At 46.8% G+C, this 21,191-nt stretch overlaps 1 protein-coding gene across 2 annotated transcripts in view; it reads right to left on the bottom strand.

The window, feature by feature from the left end:
• CNOT10 (CCR4-NOT transcription complex subunit 10) overlaps window positions 1-21,191 on the bottom strand; it is a 233,424-nt gene that overhangs the window by 19,973 nt on the left and 192,260 nt on the right. For both annotated transcript variants that reach the window (XM_082259468.1, XM_082259469.1), the window contains one exon: window positions 8,517-8,647. In XM_082259468.1, the coding sequence (XP_082115594.1) occupies window positions 8,517-8,647 (131 nt within the window). The remainder of the gene's footprint in view (window positions 1-8,516; window positions 8,648-21,191) is intronic.

Below are 21,191 nucleotides of genomic sequence, written 5' to 3'. Positions count from 1 at the left end.
AGTCAAAAATCATTGACGGACACAGCTCCTAATCTTCATATCCATTAAACCCCTAAACATAAAGGGGTGGGAACAGCAAAAAAAACTCCCAAGGCCAAACCGTAGCTCAACCAAAACAACTGGAGCCCACCTAAAAAAAAAAAAAAAAATATACACCCTCAAAGATGCCACCACATCCACTTTATAGAACTTTGTGAAAGTGTGCACTGGAGACCAGGTGGCCGCCTTTCAAACCTGTGTCACTGACACCTGATGACCGAAGACCCAGGAGGCACTAAGTGCCCGAGTAGAGTGCGCCTTGACAGGGAAAGGGGGAACCTGACCCCTGATGAAATAGGCCTGAATAACCGTCTGTCTTATCCATCTGGAAATGGTCCCAGAGGAAGCCGACAACCCTTAAGGAGGCCCATCCTTCAAGAAGCGAGTCTGACTTCCTAAAAGACTCTGTAGCTGCCAGGTACACCCTAATTGTCCGGACCACATCCAAGGCATGCAAGACAAATTTCATTCGGATGTTTTGGCCTGGGACACAGGGAAGGCAACACAATGTCTTCATTCAAATGAAAATCAGAGACAACCATTGGGAGTAACGACGGACAGGGTCGATGAACCACGTTATCTCTGTGAATAACCAAGTAAGGTGAATGACAGTATATAACGCAACCAGTTCCAACACCCTGCATGCTGAGGTGATAGCCACCAAAAAAGCCACCTTCTGAGACAGCGTAAGCAAGGGAACCTCCCCAAGATTCTCAAAGTGGGGCTTCTGGAGGACCGAAAGCACCAAATTGAAGTCCCAAGGCAGTACGGAGACTGCACTGGAAGAACCAAATGTCGGACACCCTGGAGAAAGGTATGTACCAGGGAGTGTGTGGACAAGGGTCGGTGGAAGACTGCCAAATCCGATACCGGACCCTTGATGGTGTTCAAGGCCAATTTCCGTTCAAACCCTCGTTAAAGGAATGTCAAGATCCGAGCCACCGAGAGGGAGCAAGAATGAAGCTCAAGAGACTCGCACCACGCAATGTACGTCTTCCATGTATGATGATAGATCTTCCTAGAAGTAGATTTCCTAGCTTTTAACAGCGTTGGAATCACCAACTCAGATAAACCTCTATCCATCAGCACCTGGCATTCAAAAGCCAAACTGTCAAAGCCAGCGTCATTGATCCTTGGGACGGCAGATCCTCCCTGAGAGGAAGCTTCCAAGGAACGTTGGCGACCAGCAGCACCAGATCGGCATACCAAGCCTAGCAAAGCCAATCCTGAGCCACTAAGATGACCTGAATCCCTTCTGCCTCAATCCTGCGTAGAAATCTTGGCAGAAGCTTGAGAGGAGGGAAGGTGTAAATCAGACTATACGAACCCCACGGGGCCACCAGCGTGTCTGTGGCATTCACCAGAGGATCCCGTGACCGAGCCACAAAACTCTGCACCTTTTGAGCCGAGACACCAACAGATCCACCTTGCCCCACCAGAGAAACAACTGACGAAACCCCTCCAGATGAAGAAACCACTCCCCTTGGTCCAACGCCTGCCGACTGAGGTAATCAGCTTGCCAGTTTTCCACCCCAGGAATGTGTATGGCGAAGAAGGCTGGAACGAACCGTTCTGCCCACCTTAGAATGCCGGCTACCTCCAGAGCCGCCAGGACACTTTTTGTGCCCCTTTGATTGACATAAGCCACGGCCATGGCATTGATTTAATGCGCACTGGACATCACTGTAGATGATCCGTCCAATGGTCCAGGCACAGTCTGATCGCTCGGAGTTCCAAGACATTGATGGGTAGTCTGGATTCTTCCAGTGTCCAGATCCCCTGAGTAGAGAGACTGCTGGGTCTTGTCTCATTTGGCGAGAACCTCCCTTGCAGGAACCTCCTATGGAATTGTGCAAACGGAACCACCTCAAAAAGGTAGACACCATCAGGCCCAGCACCCGCATGCAAGTCCAGAGGGATGACCATCTGCTGTACAGCAGGAGACAAATTGGAGCCTGCAATTTCTGGAGTTTGTCCAGAGAAAGAAGCACTCTGGCTAAGGCTGATTCCAGAGTCAGACCTAGATAGTCCAGCTTTGTGGACGGAACCAGAGCAAACTTTTGAAAATTCAGATTCCAGCTGAACTCCTCAGGGTTTGTATGGTGATTTCCAGGTTTTCCAGCAGAGCAGTAGGGGACTTCGCTCACAGAAGGAGGTCATCCAAGTAGTCCAGTACCGCTAACACTTTTGTTAAGACCCAAGGAGCAGAGGCAAGACCAAAGGGTAACACCACAAACCGATAATGCTCCTCTCTCACAGCAAAGCGGAGGAAGAGCTGGTGACCGGCACATATTGGAATATGAAGGTAAGCATCCTTGATGTCAATAGAGGCAAGAAAATCCCCCTGATGCAGGGATGCCACCACCGAGCAAATATACTCCATCCTGAACTTCTGCATCCAAACAAAGCAGAGGTCCAGGGATTGGACGCACCTTACCTTCCTTCCTGGGAACTGTTAAAAAGGTTTGAGTAAAAACCCTGAAAACGTTCCAAAGTCGGAACTGGCAAAATCACCCCTTAAAGCAACAGATCTTGTACTGCCCCAAACAGAACCTGTAAACGCTCTGGGGACAGGCGCAAGTTGGAAGAAAAAAGAACCTTGCCGATCTTGTAGCCGGACCGAATTACTTTGTGGACCCAATTCTCTTGTACCAGGGAAGTCCACGGGTCTAGAAACCAACAAAGAGGTCCCTCCACACCCCCGATACGGGTGAGGGCGCACCTTAATGCTGAAGGAGCTTTGTCTGTGGGTCTGGAGAAGCCCGCTCTTGGCTTGCCAGACCAGGTTCCTTTGGATCCCCCAGAGGAGGCCCTGAAAGGCTTCGAGCCCTTCTCACTCGACCCTGAGGGACGAAAAAACATATGAGCTGAGAATGAGGGCCCACGTCTACAACGAGGTTCCTTGCCCTTAGTAGCCTGCGGAAGAAAAGTACTCTTTCCCCCTGTCATACCGTTAATGATGTCATCCAGGGTAGCTCCAAACAGGCAATCCCTTCGAAAGGGGAGATCAGTCAAGGCCTTTTTACAAGTCTGGTCTGCAGACCAACATTTGAGAGAAAAGACACCTTGAACGATCACTGCTGAAACAGAGAGCTGAGCCACTAGGGGAGATGCATCCAAAGAGGCATCACAGATAAACTGCAGTCCCTGGACCAGCTGGCAAAGGCAGGGGGGAGCTGTTCTCCCTCCAGGTCACCGTGTAAAAGCTTAGCTCACTCACAGCCTTCCTGTCAGCCAGATCCTTAAAGGCCGGGGACTCTTCAACCAAAATCATGGTTGTCTTGTTCAATCTGGAAACCGGAGAGTCCACCACCGGTGAACAGTCCACTTCTTAAGAAGGGACTCCTCATAGGGTTAATGCCTAGTAAAGCGATTAGCGACCCCACAGGGACGCTTTGGTTGTCCCCACTCTTTAGCAAAGTTCTGTCAAAATAGGCGGGGAGAGGAAACACCATTGCCGCTATGGATGGCTTGTGAATGCCAAAGGGAACCTTTGCCTCCGTCGCAGCTGCATCCTCCATCTTTAAGGTCTCACGCAAAGATACAATCAGTGCTTCCACCAGCGCCTTTTCGTGCGCGGTTGCAGACGGGGAGGAATCATCCTCACTATCAGAGGATTATGGGCACGTGGCTGCAGACCCAGCAGGGTGACCCACCTCCGCGGCGGCCGAATCAGATTCAGGATGAGACGGATGAGGCAGGGGAAGGCGGGGGGGGGGGGTGCTTTTTGCTAGCCTGTCGCCTGAAAAGCACCTCCACCCGGGATACAAAGGACTGCAGGACCGCAGTTAGTGCATCGGTGGAAGGTTGGGACCCAGAGGGCCCCGCAGCCTCAGAGAGGGGATCCAAAGACTCCATGAGTCACCAGGGGGACCCCACAAAAGGTGTAAAACACTGCAAGGGACAACCCCCACCGCGTTGGCAGCACCACCCGGTCGCCAGGCACAAGCACCAAGCGATGCTCAGCAGAGAGAACCCCACCAGACTCGCCACCCAGCAGAAAACAGCCACCTGAAGCCACAATGATAATCTGCACTCCAGGCGCAGCGATTAGAAAGTGAAAAGATCCAGGAGTCAGCACCAGGGGAGTCAGCACCAGGGGATGAACAGGGGTTCCCACTGCCGAAATTGCTGCCCACGGGGCTCCACTGTCATGGTCCCTGCTATTTTCAATAGCAAACCACTGCAAAAAATGGCCGCCGGACTATAGAAACATACAGGCTACAACAAAATGGCAACCCAGCGTGGCACCATAAGGTTTTAAAGGATCCAGGAGGGAACCGAGGCCTCAAGGACAGACCCAGGCAGGATGCCCCACTAGGTACATCCCCCCCCCCCCCCCCCCGGCACAGTCGATCATCCAGTCAATGGGGGCACACCCCTCCAAAACCCCATCGCCAGCATAGCGCCCTGCCCCCATCCCAGGAGGTGGATCAGACCACACAAACAGCCCCAACATATGTTGAGGGGGGGTAGGATGAGGGACAGATGACAAAGGTGGGTGGCTGACGGGAAGAAGGGGAACCTGGGGTCCAACTGTCCCAAGGAGGGGCCCGCGTCCACCCCAAATCCCTCCACTTGGAGAGGGGGGGGGGGAACGGCTACTCACTATAACAGGAACCAGGTGGGCACCACTCCAGACAAAACCCCTCTCCATAGACATGGGGTGCTGTCGGCCAAGAGGAACGCTGCGACTCGGGCCGAAACCCAGTCATATGTGTGGCGTTGGACTCACAGGCCAACCCCCCGTCCAGTGGGGCTATGTCGCAGCTGACCTAGCGTGAAGCTTAAGGTCTGCGCACGCTCGTTGGCCAGACTAGGATGACCACTGGATCTAGATTATCCAGCCCTTCTCCCAGTCCGGCAGTTGATTGTAGGTCTCACAGGAAAAATCCAGGAGAAAAAATTTTCTATCTAAAGAAAAAATTTCCAGCAAGGTACTGGGTCCTTAACTGGTTTCAGTAACACTTTAATTCTCTAGCTAAAAATGCATAATTTATTGTGTGTGAAATATTAATAAATTGCCACTGCCTTCAAGTGGTAACGTAATCTTGTGCTTTCCTTTAAAGTATTAATCTTATGGCAGAGGTAAAAACCAAGCACATGTATCTGCAAGCACCTTCAGGTATTTCCCAGTTTTTCTAGGAGTCCCACAATTGTACAATAATGTAGCCAGTGACTTCAAATCCTAAGATAAAGCTCTGGCAGAGATCAATTGCTAACTGATGTAACAATGCCCCCCCCCCCCTCAAATGAGAAAAGCTGCACAGTAGCATATAATGGTAATTTATTGTATATTAATGTGCAATATTGCAATTGTGGACTTAAAGTTGAACTCCAGGCAGGTATAAAACACAAATGAATGTAGCTCTGTATTCATGAATACTGTACATTAATAAATGCATTTTTTTCAAATACAAGCAGTACTCTGTATATGACTTGGTATCTGCTTATTGCAATTCCCTATACAGCAAAGCTCAGACAAAAAGGAAAAAGAAGCCTTTCAGTTTTACTGCAGTGCTCACATATTAACAAGGGACATGCTGAAAGAAGAAGAAAGAAGAGTGAGAGACAAATGTCAAAGTAGAAGGAGAGACAATGTATGCTGCTCCCCATTTCACTGTCCAGTCAAAGTGGGCAGTGGGCAGATTTAAGCCTGGTACACACTATTAGTTTTTTCCGTTCAACCCATCGGGTTGTCAGCTCCGCTTGGAGCGGCTATACTAATTATGCAAAGTTAGTATATAGCAATCTCCCCTGATGAGCTTTTTTGTTCGGACAGTGAGACGGCACCCCTGCTATAACACTTTGATCAGCGCTCTCTGCCATTGCCTGAGAGCGCTGATCGGGAAGTCAGTCGGCTGCTGGTTTTCCAGCATGCGTGATAGAAGCCAGCCAAACAGACCGACAGCGCACGGACCGAATGTCGGACGTTTTTCTTTTTTGAACTGGCAAATGTCTCCCAACATTCAGACTGTGTGTACCTGATAACTGAAAGCATTAGAGTCTGCAGTAAGTGAATATACATCAGAAACCACGTGATCTTGGCAATTAGGGATCCTTTCCATCACATGAGTTGTCATGTATGTCAATATATTTTACAGCACAAGCAAAATTAATGGACATAAGAAAATCGAATTCATGTCAAGGGAAAAAACTTTTATAAAAAGGTCCAGTTTAATATCTTTTAAAGTGAACCTTACACCATTTTAAAAATTGTAAAGTACACATTTTAGCTAAAAGCATGCACCAAATGCCTGCTCTTATTTTGTATTAGTCAGAAAAGCATCTTCTGAGCCCCTCTCTGATTTAGTTTTACTTTGTTACTGGGGCCTAGCTTTCCCTTAGTTGATGGCTAAGTTTAACTGACTGCTATCCCGCTGCCAGTGACAGACTGTAGGTGGGGCTTAGCCATTGCTTGAGGTTTCAGAAGAAAACAAATTTAAACTAAATGTTTCTGAGAAACGAAATAGCAGGCATTTTGTAGTGGCTTCTCTTAAGTTGGCCCTACATTATAGTTTTCTTGTTCAATTTTCTTTAGATTTATCTTCAACTATGTAGTGCAAGGGACTGCCTGATTGCATACAAATTGAAAGTGTTTAGGTTTGACCTCCTATTACATGGTTTTAGTGAATTTTAAAGGAAAAAATTATACAAGAAAAAATTGTATAAATGTATGTCCAGCCTAAAGCGTAGGAAATTTTGAGCTGTGGAAACACCATGGAGCTCGTCGACAATCAATTTAAAAATCCATTAAACCTGGTGGAAAATTATTGGACAAACAGTGACAGCATCCTATCAGATGCAGTCACTGTTCCTCAGCAACTCTATTCAGGCACCTGTGGGTGCAAAAGCCCTATTAGATTGTAAGCTCTTATGAGCAGGGCCCCCCTAACCCTTCGAGTTGTAGCTGTACTGCCTCTCTTTTTATTATAAAGCTCTGCGCAAACTGTCAGCACTATATAAATCCTGTATAACAGAAACAGTCCCTGGTCATCTCTTGCCTCATCTACAGCAACTCCCTCCTCACGGGATTACTTTTATATAGGCTACCCTCCCTTCAGTCTATCATAAATGCTGCTGCCAGGCTCATCCACCTTACCAACCATTCACTGTCCGCTACTCCTGTTAATCCCTCCACTGGCTTCCACTCACCCAACAAATTAAATTCAAAATACTAAATTTACAAAGCCATCCACAACTTGGCCCCCAGCTTCATCAGTAACCTAGTCTCAAAATAATAACCTACTGGTTCTCTTTGTTCCTCCCAAGACCTCCTGCTCTCTAGGTCCCTCGTCACCTACTCCCATGCTCACCTCCAGGACTTTTCCTGAGCCTCTCAATCTATGGAATTCCCTACCCCAATCTGTCAGACTATCTCCTACTTTGCTTTTAGACCATCCCTGAAAACCCTTCTCTTCAGAGAAACCTATGCTGCTCTTGCATAATGACAGTACTTTTATTTTCTCCATCAGATCATTCCCCACAGTTCTTACCGTTTGTATCACTTGACCCTGCCTTTTAGATTGTAAGCTCTAATGAGCAGGGCCCTCTGATTATTGGTGTATTGTATTGTAACTGCACTGTCTGCCTTCATGTTGTAAAGCACTGCCCAAACTGTTGGCGCTATATAAATCCTGTATAATAACACAAATAATAATAACTGTTGAACACGATAGTTGACAGTGGACATTCCTGCACCCACACTGCTTTATCACTGGCTAGACACTTTTACTTTAAAAAAACTTTAAAATGATAATGGAATAGAAGTATTCTATGTTCGCTTTGTTTATGGTCGAAACAATCTTAGTACAACTGAAGATAAGCTAGTGCCTGCCTAAAAATAAAAGTTGGAAATAAATATGCCCCTCTTTTGACCCTGCTGGGATCCACCACAATTTTCGACCTGAAACAGCTGATCAGAGAATGCCGCAAATTCATAAAATAGCTTTGTTCCTTTGTTTGCATACACAAAGTAAATCTGCATACTGGCTGTAGAGATATTTAAAGTATTAAAACTAAAAATGAACACTTTCTGCAATAACAACCTCTTTGAATGACCTAAAGACCAACTGTCACAAGCAATGCTTCAATTCGTTGTATTGCCTGTCTTTATGAGGTCACGTATAGCCAACCTAAGACTTGGTAATTACCACTCCTTTCTGACCTATCATCCCACATCCTGTTCATCTAGTAAATGAGAATATGCGTTAACCCTCTACGTATGAGTCTCTTGTCATAATCTGTGTTCTTCAAGTCTAATGAGTGGAATCATGAGCAGAATCATTTAAAGGTTATGCTACAAACGAATGAGTCACTGCATGCAGTATTCATGAACTGTACAGACATACTCTGCAAATAAATTATGAAGCATGGGGGCTGGAGATGTGTGCGTGTGTATGAGTACATGTGTGCATTACCACTTCCATCAGAGAAGCAGATAAAAGCATGGCTTAGTCAAGTGTGGTTTCATTAACCTTGCTCCTGTTCATTTGAGGAAACCCCAAGGGACACATCTGTGACATTCTCTGGGTTCAAATGAGTGATGGCATCCGAGATCCTGTCCAGAGAGATGAGTGCTTCTGCAGCATACAAATGGCCCAGAAACCTGCAGAAACAAAAGAAGGGCTTAAAGTGGACCTATTAATACAATTACCATAAATTAATAGCGTACATCAGCATTACCAAATCACACTATGTTTTTATGTAACTCCGTTTTGCCATGGACCCCCCCCCCCCCCAAAAAAAAAAAAAGGTTCCACATATAACCATTATAGACTCCAAACTCTGTTGTACTTGATCTGCCAGGCCTTGTGCTATAGACTCACAGTGAGATAAGAGGCACCGGTGAATCGTCGTGAAGTAAGACAGTAATATGAAGCTCACGCATTACAATATTTGGCAAGTCCAGGAAGCATTTGTAAATTGCTGTCTAAAGCTTTCAGGTTAGTTCACCTTTTGCACCATGTTACCCCCAGCCCTCATTCCCTTAGGGGCTTTCAGTTTCAGAGCTGGAGGAAGTGTTTGCAGGAGCCTGATCCACTGATCATGGGTGCAATACTTTGCAGGCTCCTATAGGAAAAAAATAAATAAATAATAAATGTAATTTTTTTTCCCCGCAAAAATGTGTTTATTCATTTTTCTTTTTTAAATTAGCCTTTAATAAGTTTTTGTAAAAGGACATTTATTAAAAAAGGAAAAGCTTTCTTAAAACTCTACAAGATGCATTTGAGTCATGCTGTCAGACTCTCATTAGGACATTTGACAAGCTTTACAATTATCACTACCTGCCTAAAGTTGCTGGTGAAATCACAAAAAATGTGACGCAAAGCAAAAACGCATTCAAAAGGTTACGTATGTACTAGACCGTTTGCTTTTTTGTTACAAAACAAGCACTGACTTTGCAAAGTGTTTGTAAAGCTTCAATTACTTAAAGCGGAGTTCCGGGCACAAAATCGACCAAATCGATTTTGTGCCCATCCGCTTGCTTTGCTTCACCTTTAAAGGAATTGGATAGTTAGGATTTTTTTTTTTTTTTTTTTACTTACCTTGTAATTATAGAAAGAAATACTCACCTTTCGACACTTCCTCCCTCTGCGGCCTCCGCCCGCCCCGTCTCTTCCGGCTTGCAATGATTCCTGGGAGCTGAACGTCATCGCTCCCAGGAATCAATGCGCCTGCACCGGCCCCGCTCGTCACTTCCGGAATGCGGCGCCGCGCCGGAAATGACGAGAGGGGCCGGTAAAGGCGCATTCTGGGAGAAGAAGACGCGGAAGAGGACGCAGAAGAGGATCGCGCTGGCTTCAGCTGCCCACAACAGAGATGGCAACGCTGTGGATGAAATTCTATAAGTGAGTATTTCTTCTTGCAGGTAAGTGCGAACCGGGACAGATCAGAGGCTAGCCATTGTGGAATGTACTAGCCCTGACTGTCCCGGGGGTATGTTCACTGAAAAAATGTTTGTGCCCGGAATCCCGCTTTAACAATGGTGTGAATGAGGCCCAACCGTGTGGTTCAGTTAATCAGGAAGCAACGCCTTCATATCTAATGAGCAAACAAGTCTGCCCCATATGTACATACTGTGGGGATCGAAAGTTTGGGCACCCCAGGTAAAAATTTGTATTAATGTGCCTAAAGAAGCCAAGGAAAGATGGAAAAATCTCCAAAAGGCATCAAATTACAGATTAGACATTCTTATATGTCAACAAAAGTTAGATTTTATTTCCATCATTTACACTTTCAAAATTGCAGAAAACCAAAAAAATGGCGTCTGCAAAAGTTTGGGGACCCTGCAGAATTTATAGCATGCACTGCCCCCTTTGCAAGGCTGAGACCTGCCAGTGTCATGGATTGTTCTCAATTATCGTCTGGGAAGACCAGGTGATGTCAATCTCAAAGATTTTAAATGCCCAGATTCATCTGACCTTGCCCCAACAATCAGCAGCATGGGATCTTCTAAGCAGTGGTCTATGAAACTGAAAATAGTTGACGCTCACAAAGCTGGAGAAGGCTATAAGAAGATAGCAAAGCGTTTACAGATGTCAATATCCTCTGTTCAGAATGTAATTAAGAAATGGCAGTCATCAGGAACAGTGGAAGTTAAAGCAAGATCTGGAAGACCAAGAAAAATATCAGACAGAACAGCTCGCAGGATTGTGAGAAAAACAATTCAAAACCTACGTTTGACTGCACGATCCCTCCAGAAAGATCTGGCAGACACTGGAGTTGTGGTACACTATTCCACTATAAAGAGATACTTGTACAAATATGGTACAAATATGGTCTTCATGGAAGAGTCATCAGAAGAAAACCTCTTGTACGTCCTCACCACAAAAATCAGCGTTTGAACTTTGCAAATGAACATATAGACAAGCCTGATGCATTTTGGAAACAAGTTCTATGGACTGATGGGGTTAAAATTGAACTTTTTGGCCGGAATGAGCAAAGGTACGTTTGGAGAAGAAGGGGCACAAAATTTAATGAAAAGAACCTCTGTCCAACTGTTAAGCATGGGGGTGGATCAATCATGCTTTGGGGTTGTATTGCAGCCATTGGCACAGGGAACATTCTCACAAGTAGAAGGAAAAATGGATTTAATAAAATTTCAGCAAATTTTGGATGGTAACTTGATGCCATCTGTGAAAAAGCTGAAGTTAGAGAGGATGGCTTCTAGAAATGGATAAAGATCCGAAACACACCTCGAAATCCACGGGGGATTACATCAAGAGGCGTATACTGAAGGTTTTGCTATGGCCTTCACAATCTCCTGACCTCAACATAATTGAAAATCTATGGATAGACCTTAAAAGAGCAGTGCGTGACAGACAGCCCAGAAATCTCAAAGAACTGGAAGACTTTTGTAAGGAAGAATGGGCAAAGATACCTCAAACAAGAATTGAAAGACTCTTGGCTGGCTACAAAAAGCGTTTACAAGCTGTGATACTTGCCAAAGGGGGCAGTAAAAGATATTAACACTGCAGGGTGCCCAAAATTTTGCAGACGCCATTTTTTGGTTTTCTGTTATTTTGAAAGTGTAAATGATGGAAATAAAATCTAACTTTTGTTGACATATTATAAGAATGTCTAATCTGTAATTTGATGCCTTTTGGAGATTTTTCCATCTTTCCTTGGCTTCTTTATGCACATTAATACAAATTTTTACCTGGAGTGCCCAAACTTTCGATCCCCACTTTATTTACTTGCAAGCCACACACAGAAACCAGGTTTTTAAAAAAAAAAAAATATGCACTGACAAGGTAATTTATTTGAAGCTGATCTATTGTGTCTGTATACACACACAAATATTAAAGGGACTATAGTCCCACTTGAAATAATATATGGTTTCTGGCTATATTACCCACGAGTGACACAACACAGGTAATTCCTGTTCCCACAACCTAAAACCAGCATTGCAGGGTTCTGAAATGTAACAATGCGCTGACCTTTAACCCTTTCAGGGTCACAGGGGTCAGATAGCTCTCATTTCTTCAAAATTTTCTGAATTCTTGTCCTTTCCTTTATAGAATGCACTGACATTGGTAGAGAGAAACTGAATTCTTGTACACAACTGGTTATGGTGTATTTTACTATTAAAGGGTCATACAATATATACAGCAGAGTAATGTTCAGCATTAAGACATCAGAGTGTAAAATTATCAGTTTTCTAAGGCTAAGTTCACACCTATGCAGGTTATGGTTGATGCTTTTTCCCAGTGTGTTTGACAAGCGTTTGTGATGTGTTTTTAACCACTTTAAGACAGGAAGGATTTGCCCCTTAATGGCCAGGCCCTATTTTGCGATTTGTCACTGCGTTACTTTAACAGACAATTGCGCGGTTGTGCAACGCTGTATCCAAACAAAATTTACGTATTTTTTTTCCACACAAATAGAGCCCTCTTTTAGTGGTATTTGATCACCTGTGCGATTTTTTTTTTTTTTTTTGTGCTATAAACAAAAAAGAGTGACAATTTTGAAAGAAAAACAATATTTTTCTTATTCTGCTATATGACATTCTCAAAAAAAAAAAAAATAAATTAAAAATCAAAATTTTTTAACATTTTAGGCCAATTTGTTTTCTGCTACATATTTTGTGAAAAAAATAAATAAATTAGCAATAAGCGTATTTTGATTGGTTTGCGCAAAAGGTATCGCATCTACTAACTACGGGAAAGATTTGTCATTTTTATGTTTTTTTTTTACTAAAAATTGTGGCAATCTGCGATTTTTTTGAGGGACTGCAACATTGCGGCGGACAGATCGGACCACTGACTGACAGTAATCAGTGCTAAAAATATGCACTGTTACTTTAATAATGACAATGGCGGGGAAGGGGTTAACACTATGGGTGATCAAGAGGTTAAATGTGAGCCTAGGGGAGTTATTCTAACTGGGGGGGGGGGGGGGGGCGTGGCTTCCGAAATGACCATAGAGACATGTGATCCTATATAGAAGGATCACATGATCTCTATGATCATTTCAAGGAGGACGGTTGGCTGTGTTTACAACAGCCGACTGTCCTCTCTAAGCGGGGAACGATCTTGTGTGTCAGGCAGCAATCAGAGCCACCTGATACACGCATTGGCTTCCCCGCTGACAAGCGGCGCGCGCTCACCCCCTAGCCTCCTGAGAGCAAGCAACGTAGACCTACGTTGCTTTGCCCAGGAGCGGCTGCCTACCACAGTAAATTTGCTGTAGGTGGTCGTGGTTAATGTGTTTTGCATTTTTGGGAGGTGTCTTGTCATGCAGTAGAAAGCAGAAACACACACCGGAAACACCTGAAAAATGCAAGCATTGCATTTTTGATGCGTTTCCACTGTGTTCAAATTGAAGTCTATGTGAAACCGAACACGGCACCTTCAGTGGGCAGTCCCTGACCCTTTCCAAAATATGCACAGATGTGAACAGGACCCATAGGAAATCATGTCAAATGGACTGTAGTGCGTTTCTGCAAAACTGAAAACGCGCTGCAAAATGCATACGTGTGAACCTAACCTAAATGACTACCCAACAGTTTTACGACCAGTTTCACCTCTATGACTTTTTCCCCCTCCAGTTTCATAGCCCTCTCCTTGTCTTATCGCACTAAGGCCAGCCACAGAAGGATCAAAATTCGGCCAAATTTTGATCTGTCTATGGGCAGGCTAGTTGTACTAAAGTAGATCGATCGATTGACTTCAGTACAACCAGCCTGTTGGGTTTTTCATGTGATCATTGCTGGCGGCTATAGCTGCCAGGGGTGGTTATTGTATTCTAATGGTTGGGAAACCTCCCACTGTCAGAATACAACAGCACAGCAGGAGGAATTCCCTCATTGACATGGACTGTGTTGATGGGGGAATCAAGCACTTGTCTTTCGTTCAGCCTGTGGTTAAAGGAAAGATATTGTATGGTTTGCCTAAAGTCAGCCATACATAGATAAGATTTTCTAAATCCGATACAAGAATTTTCGTTCAAATTTCGCACCATTAGTGGGCCACAGCAACTGCCGATTTTGGTGCAGCCATCAAATTTGAGAGATCAGGCATGTTGGAAATTTTTTGAAAATCAAACAATTTTCTGATCAATGATGGGAGAATCATGTAAGAAATATAATTGAAAAGAAAAAGATTTGCATGAGCATAAACAAAGAAAATTCCCGGAGAGAAAAAAAAATTCCTGGTCACGATGCTTTTCTGTAGCAATGTGAGGTGACATTGAAGGCTTGGTTGGTCGAATTTCGAAATCAATGGTGGCACCATCGGATCACAATATGCACTAAATTTCCGAATTTCGAAAGAAAATTTGTTTGGAATTCGACCCATGTATGTTTAATTACCACAGCTGTGTATGAATGTTTTTTTCCCTCAGAGATGGTCTCTTTAACATTCTGCTAAAACTTTGTGAATTAGTACTACTTGGACCTTGAAAAAAGGGTTACACCCTGAAAACTGGCTCTGAAAAAAATCGGGATGTTTTTGCAAATTTAAAATAAAGTATCATGGACAGTGCTCAATTGTTTTTTGTTGCAAGGGCATTAATACGGCTACAATCACCTCAAGCAGGAATTTATCAGCACTGAAGAAGACGGAAAAAATGTCTGGTCATTTTCCTACACAATATAATCCCATTGGAGGATGCTCATGGCATCCTTTAGGGAGACTCCTTTAAATTTTAATAGATATTCAAGCATTGCCGCATCATGAAAAATCAGCAAGCTACTCGAAAACATGTCTGCAGCCTGGAAGCAACTCCGTATTCATGTTCATTTTGATGTGACACAAAGCAAACACTTTGCTAAGTGCCTTTTTGAACTAAGCCACTAAACACATTAACAATCTCATAAGCAAGTGCTAAAGAGTCCTTGGCACATTTGGAATTGCACACCAAGCATTCCTTTAGGAGCTTGTGTGAGCAAGGCCATTCGTTGGGCAATCGCACAGAGATCAGGCAACCTGACAGATCTTCCCAGCGGAGGATGGGTAAAGCTGCCACTTGTTAAGTCATCCCAGACAATTAACAGATGTGGATGTTCAGCATGTTAAAAAGTTGGCTGCAGCAAACACATACCAATTACTAGTAGGTTAAAAACAACATAAAATGACACAATAAAAAGGCACAAATTTTCTTTATAGTCGGGGTCCTTTCCCATCAGTCCACATGCAGAAACATGCATATTGAATGTGACAACAGGCGATTTTTCCATGACAAAAGCAGAGTGCGGGATAGGCATTTCATGATGCAATTACGTTAAACACACAAAAAGTTTGTTATTTGCTTCTATCATTCATTTCAACAGGGCTAGTTATAGCTTAAACTGTTCAATTTTTCCCCCCACTAAAAAGTGTATAAGGGTTAGACCCTCTGGAACATTTTTACTGCTGACTGTGTCCCCAGTAGGGAGATTTGCATTCACAGGGGCACCAAGAGACATAAATTCTCTAAAACCAGGCAGCAACCAGAACACTGAGTGTAGGCCTAACTCTAGCCATTTTTTGGTTTAGAATAGAGTGGGGACGAGCTAAAGACTAAAGGCCCGTACACACGTACCGATCGTCGGCATACAAACGTCGGTGGACGAAGGATCTGCCGATTGTACGCGTGTTAGTATGGTGCCTCCGACAGATGTCTGCGCACAATCCGCGGACAAAAGTCTTTCTTGCAAACATGAAAATTTTTGTATGCCGACACCAGAACGGACGATTGTTCGCCTGTCAGTACACAATTCGGCCGACAGACCGCAGATTTGCAAGACTGGGCATGCTCAGAAAATAGAAAACACAGGGAAAGTTAACCATTACATGACATCACTTCTGCAGTCGGCGGACAAAATTCTTGTGCTGTCCTTGTGCTGTCTTTGCACTTTTCAGCAGACACCGACATCCCGGGGAGAAAAGAGGAACATTTGTATGCCGACCATCGGTACGTGTGTACGGGGCTTAAGTTTACCTTTAAAAAAAATAAATGCACATATTTTTGCAGGTAAAAAAAACGGAATTTTTGTAAAATCTTACCTGTAAAATTCCTTTCTCTGAGTCCTCCGACAGTCGCCGCCTCTTCATATTCGTCACATATGGGGTATTAGACTTTGCTCCGAAGGAGTAGCTAGGCAACAGAATATGTTAACATTAAAGCTTTTAACATATCCCACCCTCAAGGGGTGGTCCCCTCAGTCAATACCCTCCTACTTCCTGCAACCATATCTCAGTTTTAGTGGAATAGCAGTAGAGTACACAACCAAACCCCAAAAGAGGGGCGGGGGCGGCGACTGTCGGAGGACTCAATGAAAGGAATTTTACAGGTAAGATTTTACAAAAATTCCGTTTTCTCTTACGTCCTCCGACAGTCGCCGCCTCTTCATATTCGTCACATATGGGGACGTCCCAAAGCAGTGCAAACATGAGGGGTGGGAAACGCATCCGCGCCGAAAAGGCAACGCAGTCTCCGCATCAAAGAAAGGAACCTTACCAAAGGAAGGAAACCAGCTGGGCAACAGTAAAAAACAAGTGCTCAACAGGAGCAACAACCCAGGAAAAGACAAAAAAACCAGGGGATACAAAACTTATCCCAACAGCCAGGAGTCCCCAACAAGGGACCCTAGGGAACAGCCGCACTAAGAACCTTGCGGCCAAAGGAAGCATCCGCCGATGCCTGAACATCTACTTTGTAGAACTTTGTGAAAGTGTGCACGGTCGACCAAGTCGCCGCCTTACACACCTGGGCTACAGAAGCCCCATGACGACAGGCCCAAGACGTACTCAAAGATCTAGTAGAGTGCGCCTTCACAGGTACAGGAGGAACCTTCCCCTGCAAAGCATAGGCCTGTTCAATGGTCTGCCTGATCCATTTGGCGATGGTAGAGGCCGAAGCCGCCATGCCCTTCCGAGGACCCTCTGGAAGAACAAACAAGGAGTCCGTCTTTTGAAAAGACTCAGTCGATTTAAGGTAAACCCTTATCGCCCGAACATCCAGAGAATGCAATCTCACCTCCTTTGGATGTTTAGGCTTCGCGCACAGCGAAGGCAAGACAATATCCTCATTAAGATGGAATTCCGAAACTCGTTTCGGAAGAAAAGAAGGATTAGGTCGTAAGACCACCTTATCCAAATGAATAACCAGGTACGGAGACTTGCAGGACAAAGCCGCCAGCTCCGACACTCTGCGAGCCGAAGTGATCGCTACCAAAAAGGCGACCTTTTTGGACAACATAGACAACGAGATCTCCCTGATCTGTTCAAAAGGAGCACGTTGCAACACAGATAGAACGAGATTCAAGTCCCAAGGGGGCAGAGGATCCCTCCTAGGGGGAACCAGATGCCGCACACCCTGAACAAAAGTGCCAACCAAGAAGTTGGAAGCCACGGGACGTTGAAACAGAACGGCCAGCGCAGACACCTGACCCTTTATCGTAGCCAGCGCCAAACGCTGATCAACACCCGTCTGAAGGAAAGACAGCACACGGGAAACCGAGTACGTACGGGGTGAAAACCCCCTGGACTCACACCAGGCAAAATAGGCCTTCCAAGTACGGTAATAGACCTTCCCCGAGGAAGATTTCCTCGCGTTGACCAAAGTATGAACGACCTCTGGAGAGAGACCCTTCTCCTTCAGGACCTCGGTTTCAACAGCCAGGCCGTCAAAGCCAGCGACTGTAAAGCAGGATGGTAAATCGGTCCTTGAGACAGTAGATCGTCTCGAAGAGGCAGACGCCACGGGGCATCGACCGCCAGATTCACGAGGTCTGCGTACCAGGACCGGCGAGGCCAGTCCGGTGCCACAAGAATCACCGTGCTGCGTTCCGAGTGCAACCTGCGAAGGAACCTGGACAGCAACTGAATCGGTGGAAACGCGTACATCAGCCTGTACTGATGCCACGGGGCCACTAACGCGTCCGACGCGTCTGCCCGAGGGTCGCGCGTCCTTGCCACGAACCTTCTCACCTTGTTGTTGAGACGAGACGCGAACAGGTCCACATCTGGAAGACCCCACTTCGCGCACAACATCTGGAAGACAGCCGGGTGGAGAGACCATTCCCCCTGATCCAGGGTCTGGCGACTCAGATAGTCCGCCTGCCAGTTCTCCACCCCCGGAATGTGAACCGCCGTTATCGCCGGGACATGAGTCTCGGCCCAAGACAGAATGTCGGCCACTTCTCGAGCCGCTCGGGTACTCCTGGTGCCCCCTTGGTGGTTGATGTAGGCCACCGCCGTGGCATTGTCCGTCTGCACCCGAACCGGGCAGCCCTGCAGCCGGTCCGTCCAGCGATGAAGACAGAGACTTATCGCACGCAATTCCAGAATGTTGATCGGAAGGGAAGACTCCCCCTCCGACCAAGTCCCCTGGGCGGACAGAATGCCCAGAACACCACCCCAGCCCGACAGGCTGGCATCCGTGGTGATCACCGTCCACGAGACAGGACGAAACGACTTGCCCCCGGACACCAACGGGGACTGGAGCCACCACAGAAGGTTTCTTCTGGTGCGATGACTCAACGAGATTTGAAGATCCAGAGATTGAGGTCGCCCGTCCCACCTGGACAGGACCTCCGCTTGGAGACCCCGCGTGTGAAACTGGGCGAAGGGAATCGCCTCGAAGGCCGAGACCATCAATCCCAGACATCTCATGCACGTCCGCAGAGACGAGTGCGGAACGTCCCTGAGGGACCTGACTTCCTCCTGAAGAGTTCTGAGTTTGTCTTCCGGCAGGAAGACCTTCGCCTGCACCGAGTCCAGAATCATTCCCAGGTAGGGAAGACGAACCGACGGACTCAGTGTCGACTTTGGAAAATTTATCGTCCAACCTAACTCCTGCAGAGTTTGCATCGTGACAGACAGGTCCTTCTCCAGACCCTGGCTGGTCGCAGACCGAACCAGAATGTCGTCCAGATACCCCAGGACAGAAATGCCCTGGGCCCTCAATAACGCCAGAACCGGTGCAAGCACCTTGGTGAAGACCCGCGGAGCCGAGGCGAGACCAAAAGGCAACGCCACGAACTGGTAGTGATCCTCCGCAATGGCAAATCGAAGGAACCTCTGGTGACCCTCGAAAATGGGGATGTGAAGATACGCATCCTTCAAATCGATGGAGGCCATGAATTCCCCCGGAACCAGGGCAGCCACCACCGACCGCAGGGATTCCATGCGGAACTTGCGAACCCGCACAGAGCGGTCCAGAGCCTTCAAGTCCAGAATTGGACGAACCTTGCCCTCCTTTCTGGGCACGGTGAACAGATTGGAATAAAACCCCCGAAATCTGTCCCGATGAGGCACCGGAACCACCACTCCCTGAGCCCTCAGGTCCCGCACCGCCAGGTGCAGGTCCCGCAAACGCTCTGGAGACAGTTGAAGATTTGAGGGAAAAAATCTGCTCTCCGGCCGAGAGAGAAACTCGATCTTGTAACCAGATCGAACGATTTCCTGAACCCATCTGTCCCGCACACGGGCCAACCAGGGCTGAAGAAAACCGAGCAAGCGTCCCCCACCCCAAAACTGGGTGAGGGCGCCCCTTCAGGCCGAACTGTTATGGGCTGCAGATCCGGATTGGCCAGACTTCTGTTTACCAGACCAGGGCTTCTTCTGAGAGCCTTGACCTTTGAACGGCTTGCCCTTGTAGTGCGGCCGAAAGGCACGAAAGGACCCCTGAGGGGGCCGAAAATTAGCATGCTTCTTCCCAGGAGCTCCCTTAGCCTTGGGGAAATGGGGCAAGAGAGTGCTCTTACCCCCGGTGATCCCCTTAATCAACACATCCAGGGACTCCCCAAAAAGGCGAGACCCATCATAAGGTAGATTGGCTAAGGTCTTACGCGAGGACTGGTCCACCGACCAACATTTTAACCAAACCAGGCGGCGAGACAACACCGCCACGCTGTGCACACGTGCAGCCAACGGAACCAGGTCCAGGTCCGCATCACACAGATACATGACACCCTGGTGGATTTGATCCACCATATCCAGGGTCGCCGGCGAGGCCGAATCGGCCACTAGGACACGCCTAAGCATCTGCGTCCAACTTGCGATCGCCTGGGCCGCCATGAGAGAAGCAAACAGAGCCTTAAGCATAGAACCCGTAACAGAATAAGTATGACGGGCAAGAGACTCCAGTCTCCTATCCGTGGCATCACGGAACACAGGGGAATCCTCTGCAGGGATCGCAGTGGCTTTGTTTAAAACCGCAATTGCGTGATCCACTGGGGGAGGCACACACCACCTTTCATCAGTGGAAGGCGAAAAAGGATAACGCAGCTTGAATCTACTTGGTACAGCAAAAGGTTTGCGCAGATTGCGCCATTGTTCCTTAACAGCGCGCTGAAAATCATCATTGCAGGGAAAAACCTGCGGCGTCCTGCGTTTTCTCTGCGTCCCATAAGCCGCCAAGGCGGCGGGGGGACACACTTCATCCTGCAAACGCAGCGTTTGCTTTATGGAAGCAATCAACTCATCCATGATTGCAAGCTCTTCAGGCGAGCCAGGGGGAGAATTATCAACCCCCTCAACTTCAGCCTCCACCTCGGACCCCACTAGATCAAGAGAGGAGCGGGACCCCGATAAGGAGGCCCCCGCCATAACAGCCCCATCACCTTCACCCTCAGAATCAGAGGAAAGAGCAACTCTGGGCCTTTTAGTAGATTGAGCAGCCACCAGCATCTGCACCTGAGCAGCAAGGCCAGCCACAATAGTGGCTAAATCCCCCCCTGGGGGGGAAACAGCGGTCCCCTGGCTTTCCACCAAGGCTGTAGGAAATTTGCCCTCCTGAGAATCCATTGCCCCTGTAATGCCAGACAATAAAGGGTTAACTGCCCCTTTTAAGCAAACGCGGCAAGCGCAGCCCACCGCACCACACTCAAGCACAATAAGACCCCCACAGGGAATATGCAAACTGAACACAGGCAATGGATAGCAAGAACAGAAGGATAAAACCTGAGGAGACCCTCGCCGCTGCTGCTGCCTCGATCGGTGTTCCTGGAAAGAGGAAGTGATGCTGCCAGGGCGCTCTATGTAAGCCTATGGAGGCTACAAGAAAATGGCCGCCATGCATGTAAAACATGCGGCCGGAGCGAGTGTAGGCAAAATGGCGCCGTTTGGCGCCGAAACCGCCGCTCCACAGTGCATTAAAACACACATTACATTCCAGTATCAGAATACATGTCAGATCGCCGCAGCGATCGCTGTATATGCCCA

The sequence above is a fragment of the Pelophylax lessonae genome (assembly GCF_965119305.1).
Source record: "Pelophylax lessonae genome assembly, chromosome: 5".
In the NCBI taxonomy this organism is placed as follows: domain Eukaryota; kingdom Metazoa; phylum Chordata; class Amphibia; order Anura; family Ranidae; genus Pelophylax; species Pelophylax lessonae.
The sequence above is the reverse complement of the archived record's forward strand: the minus strand, read 5'-3'. Positions and strand labels throughout refer to the sequence as shown.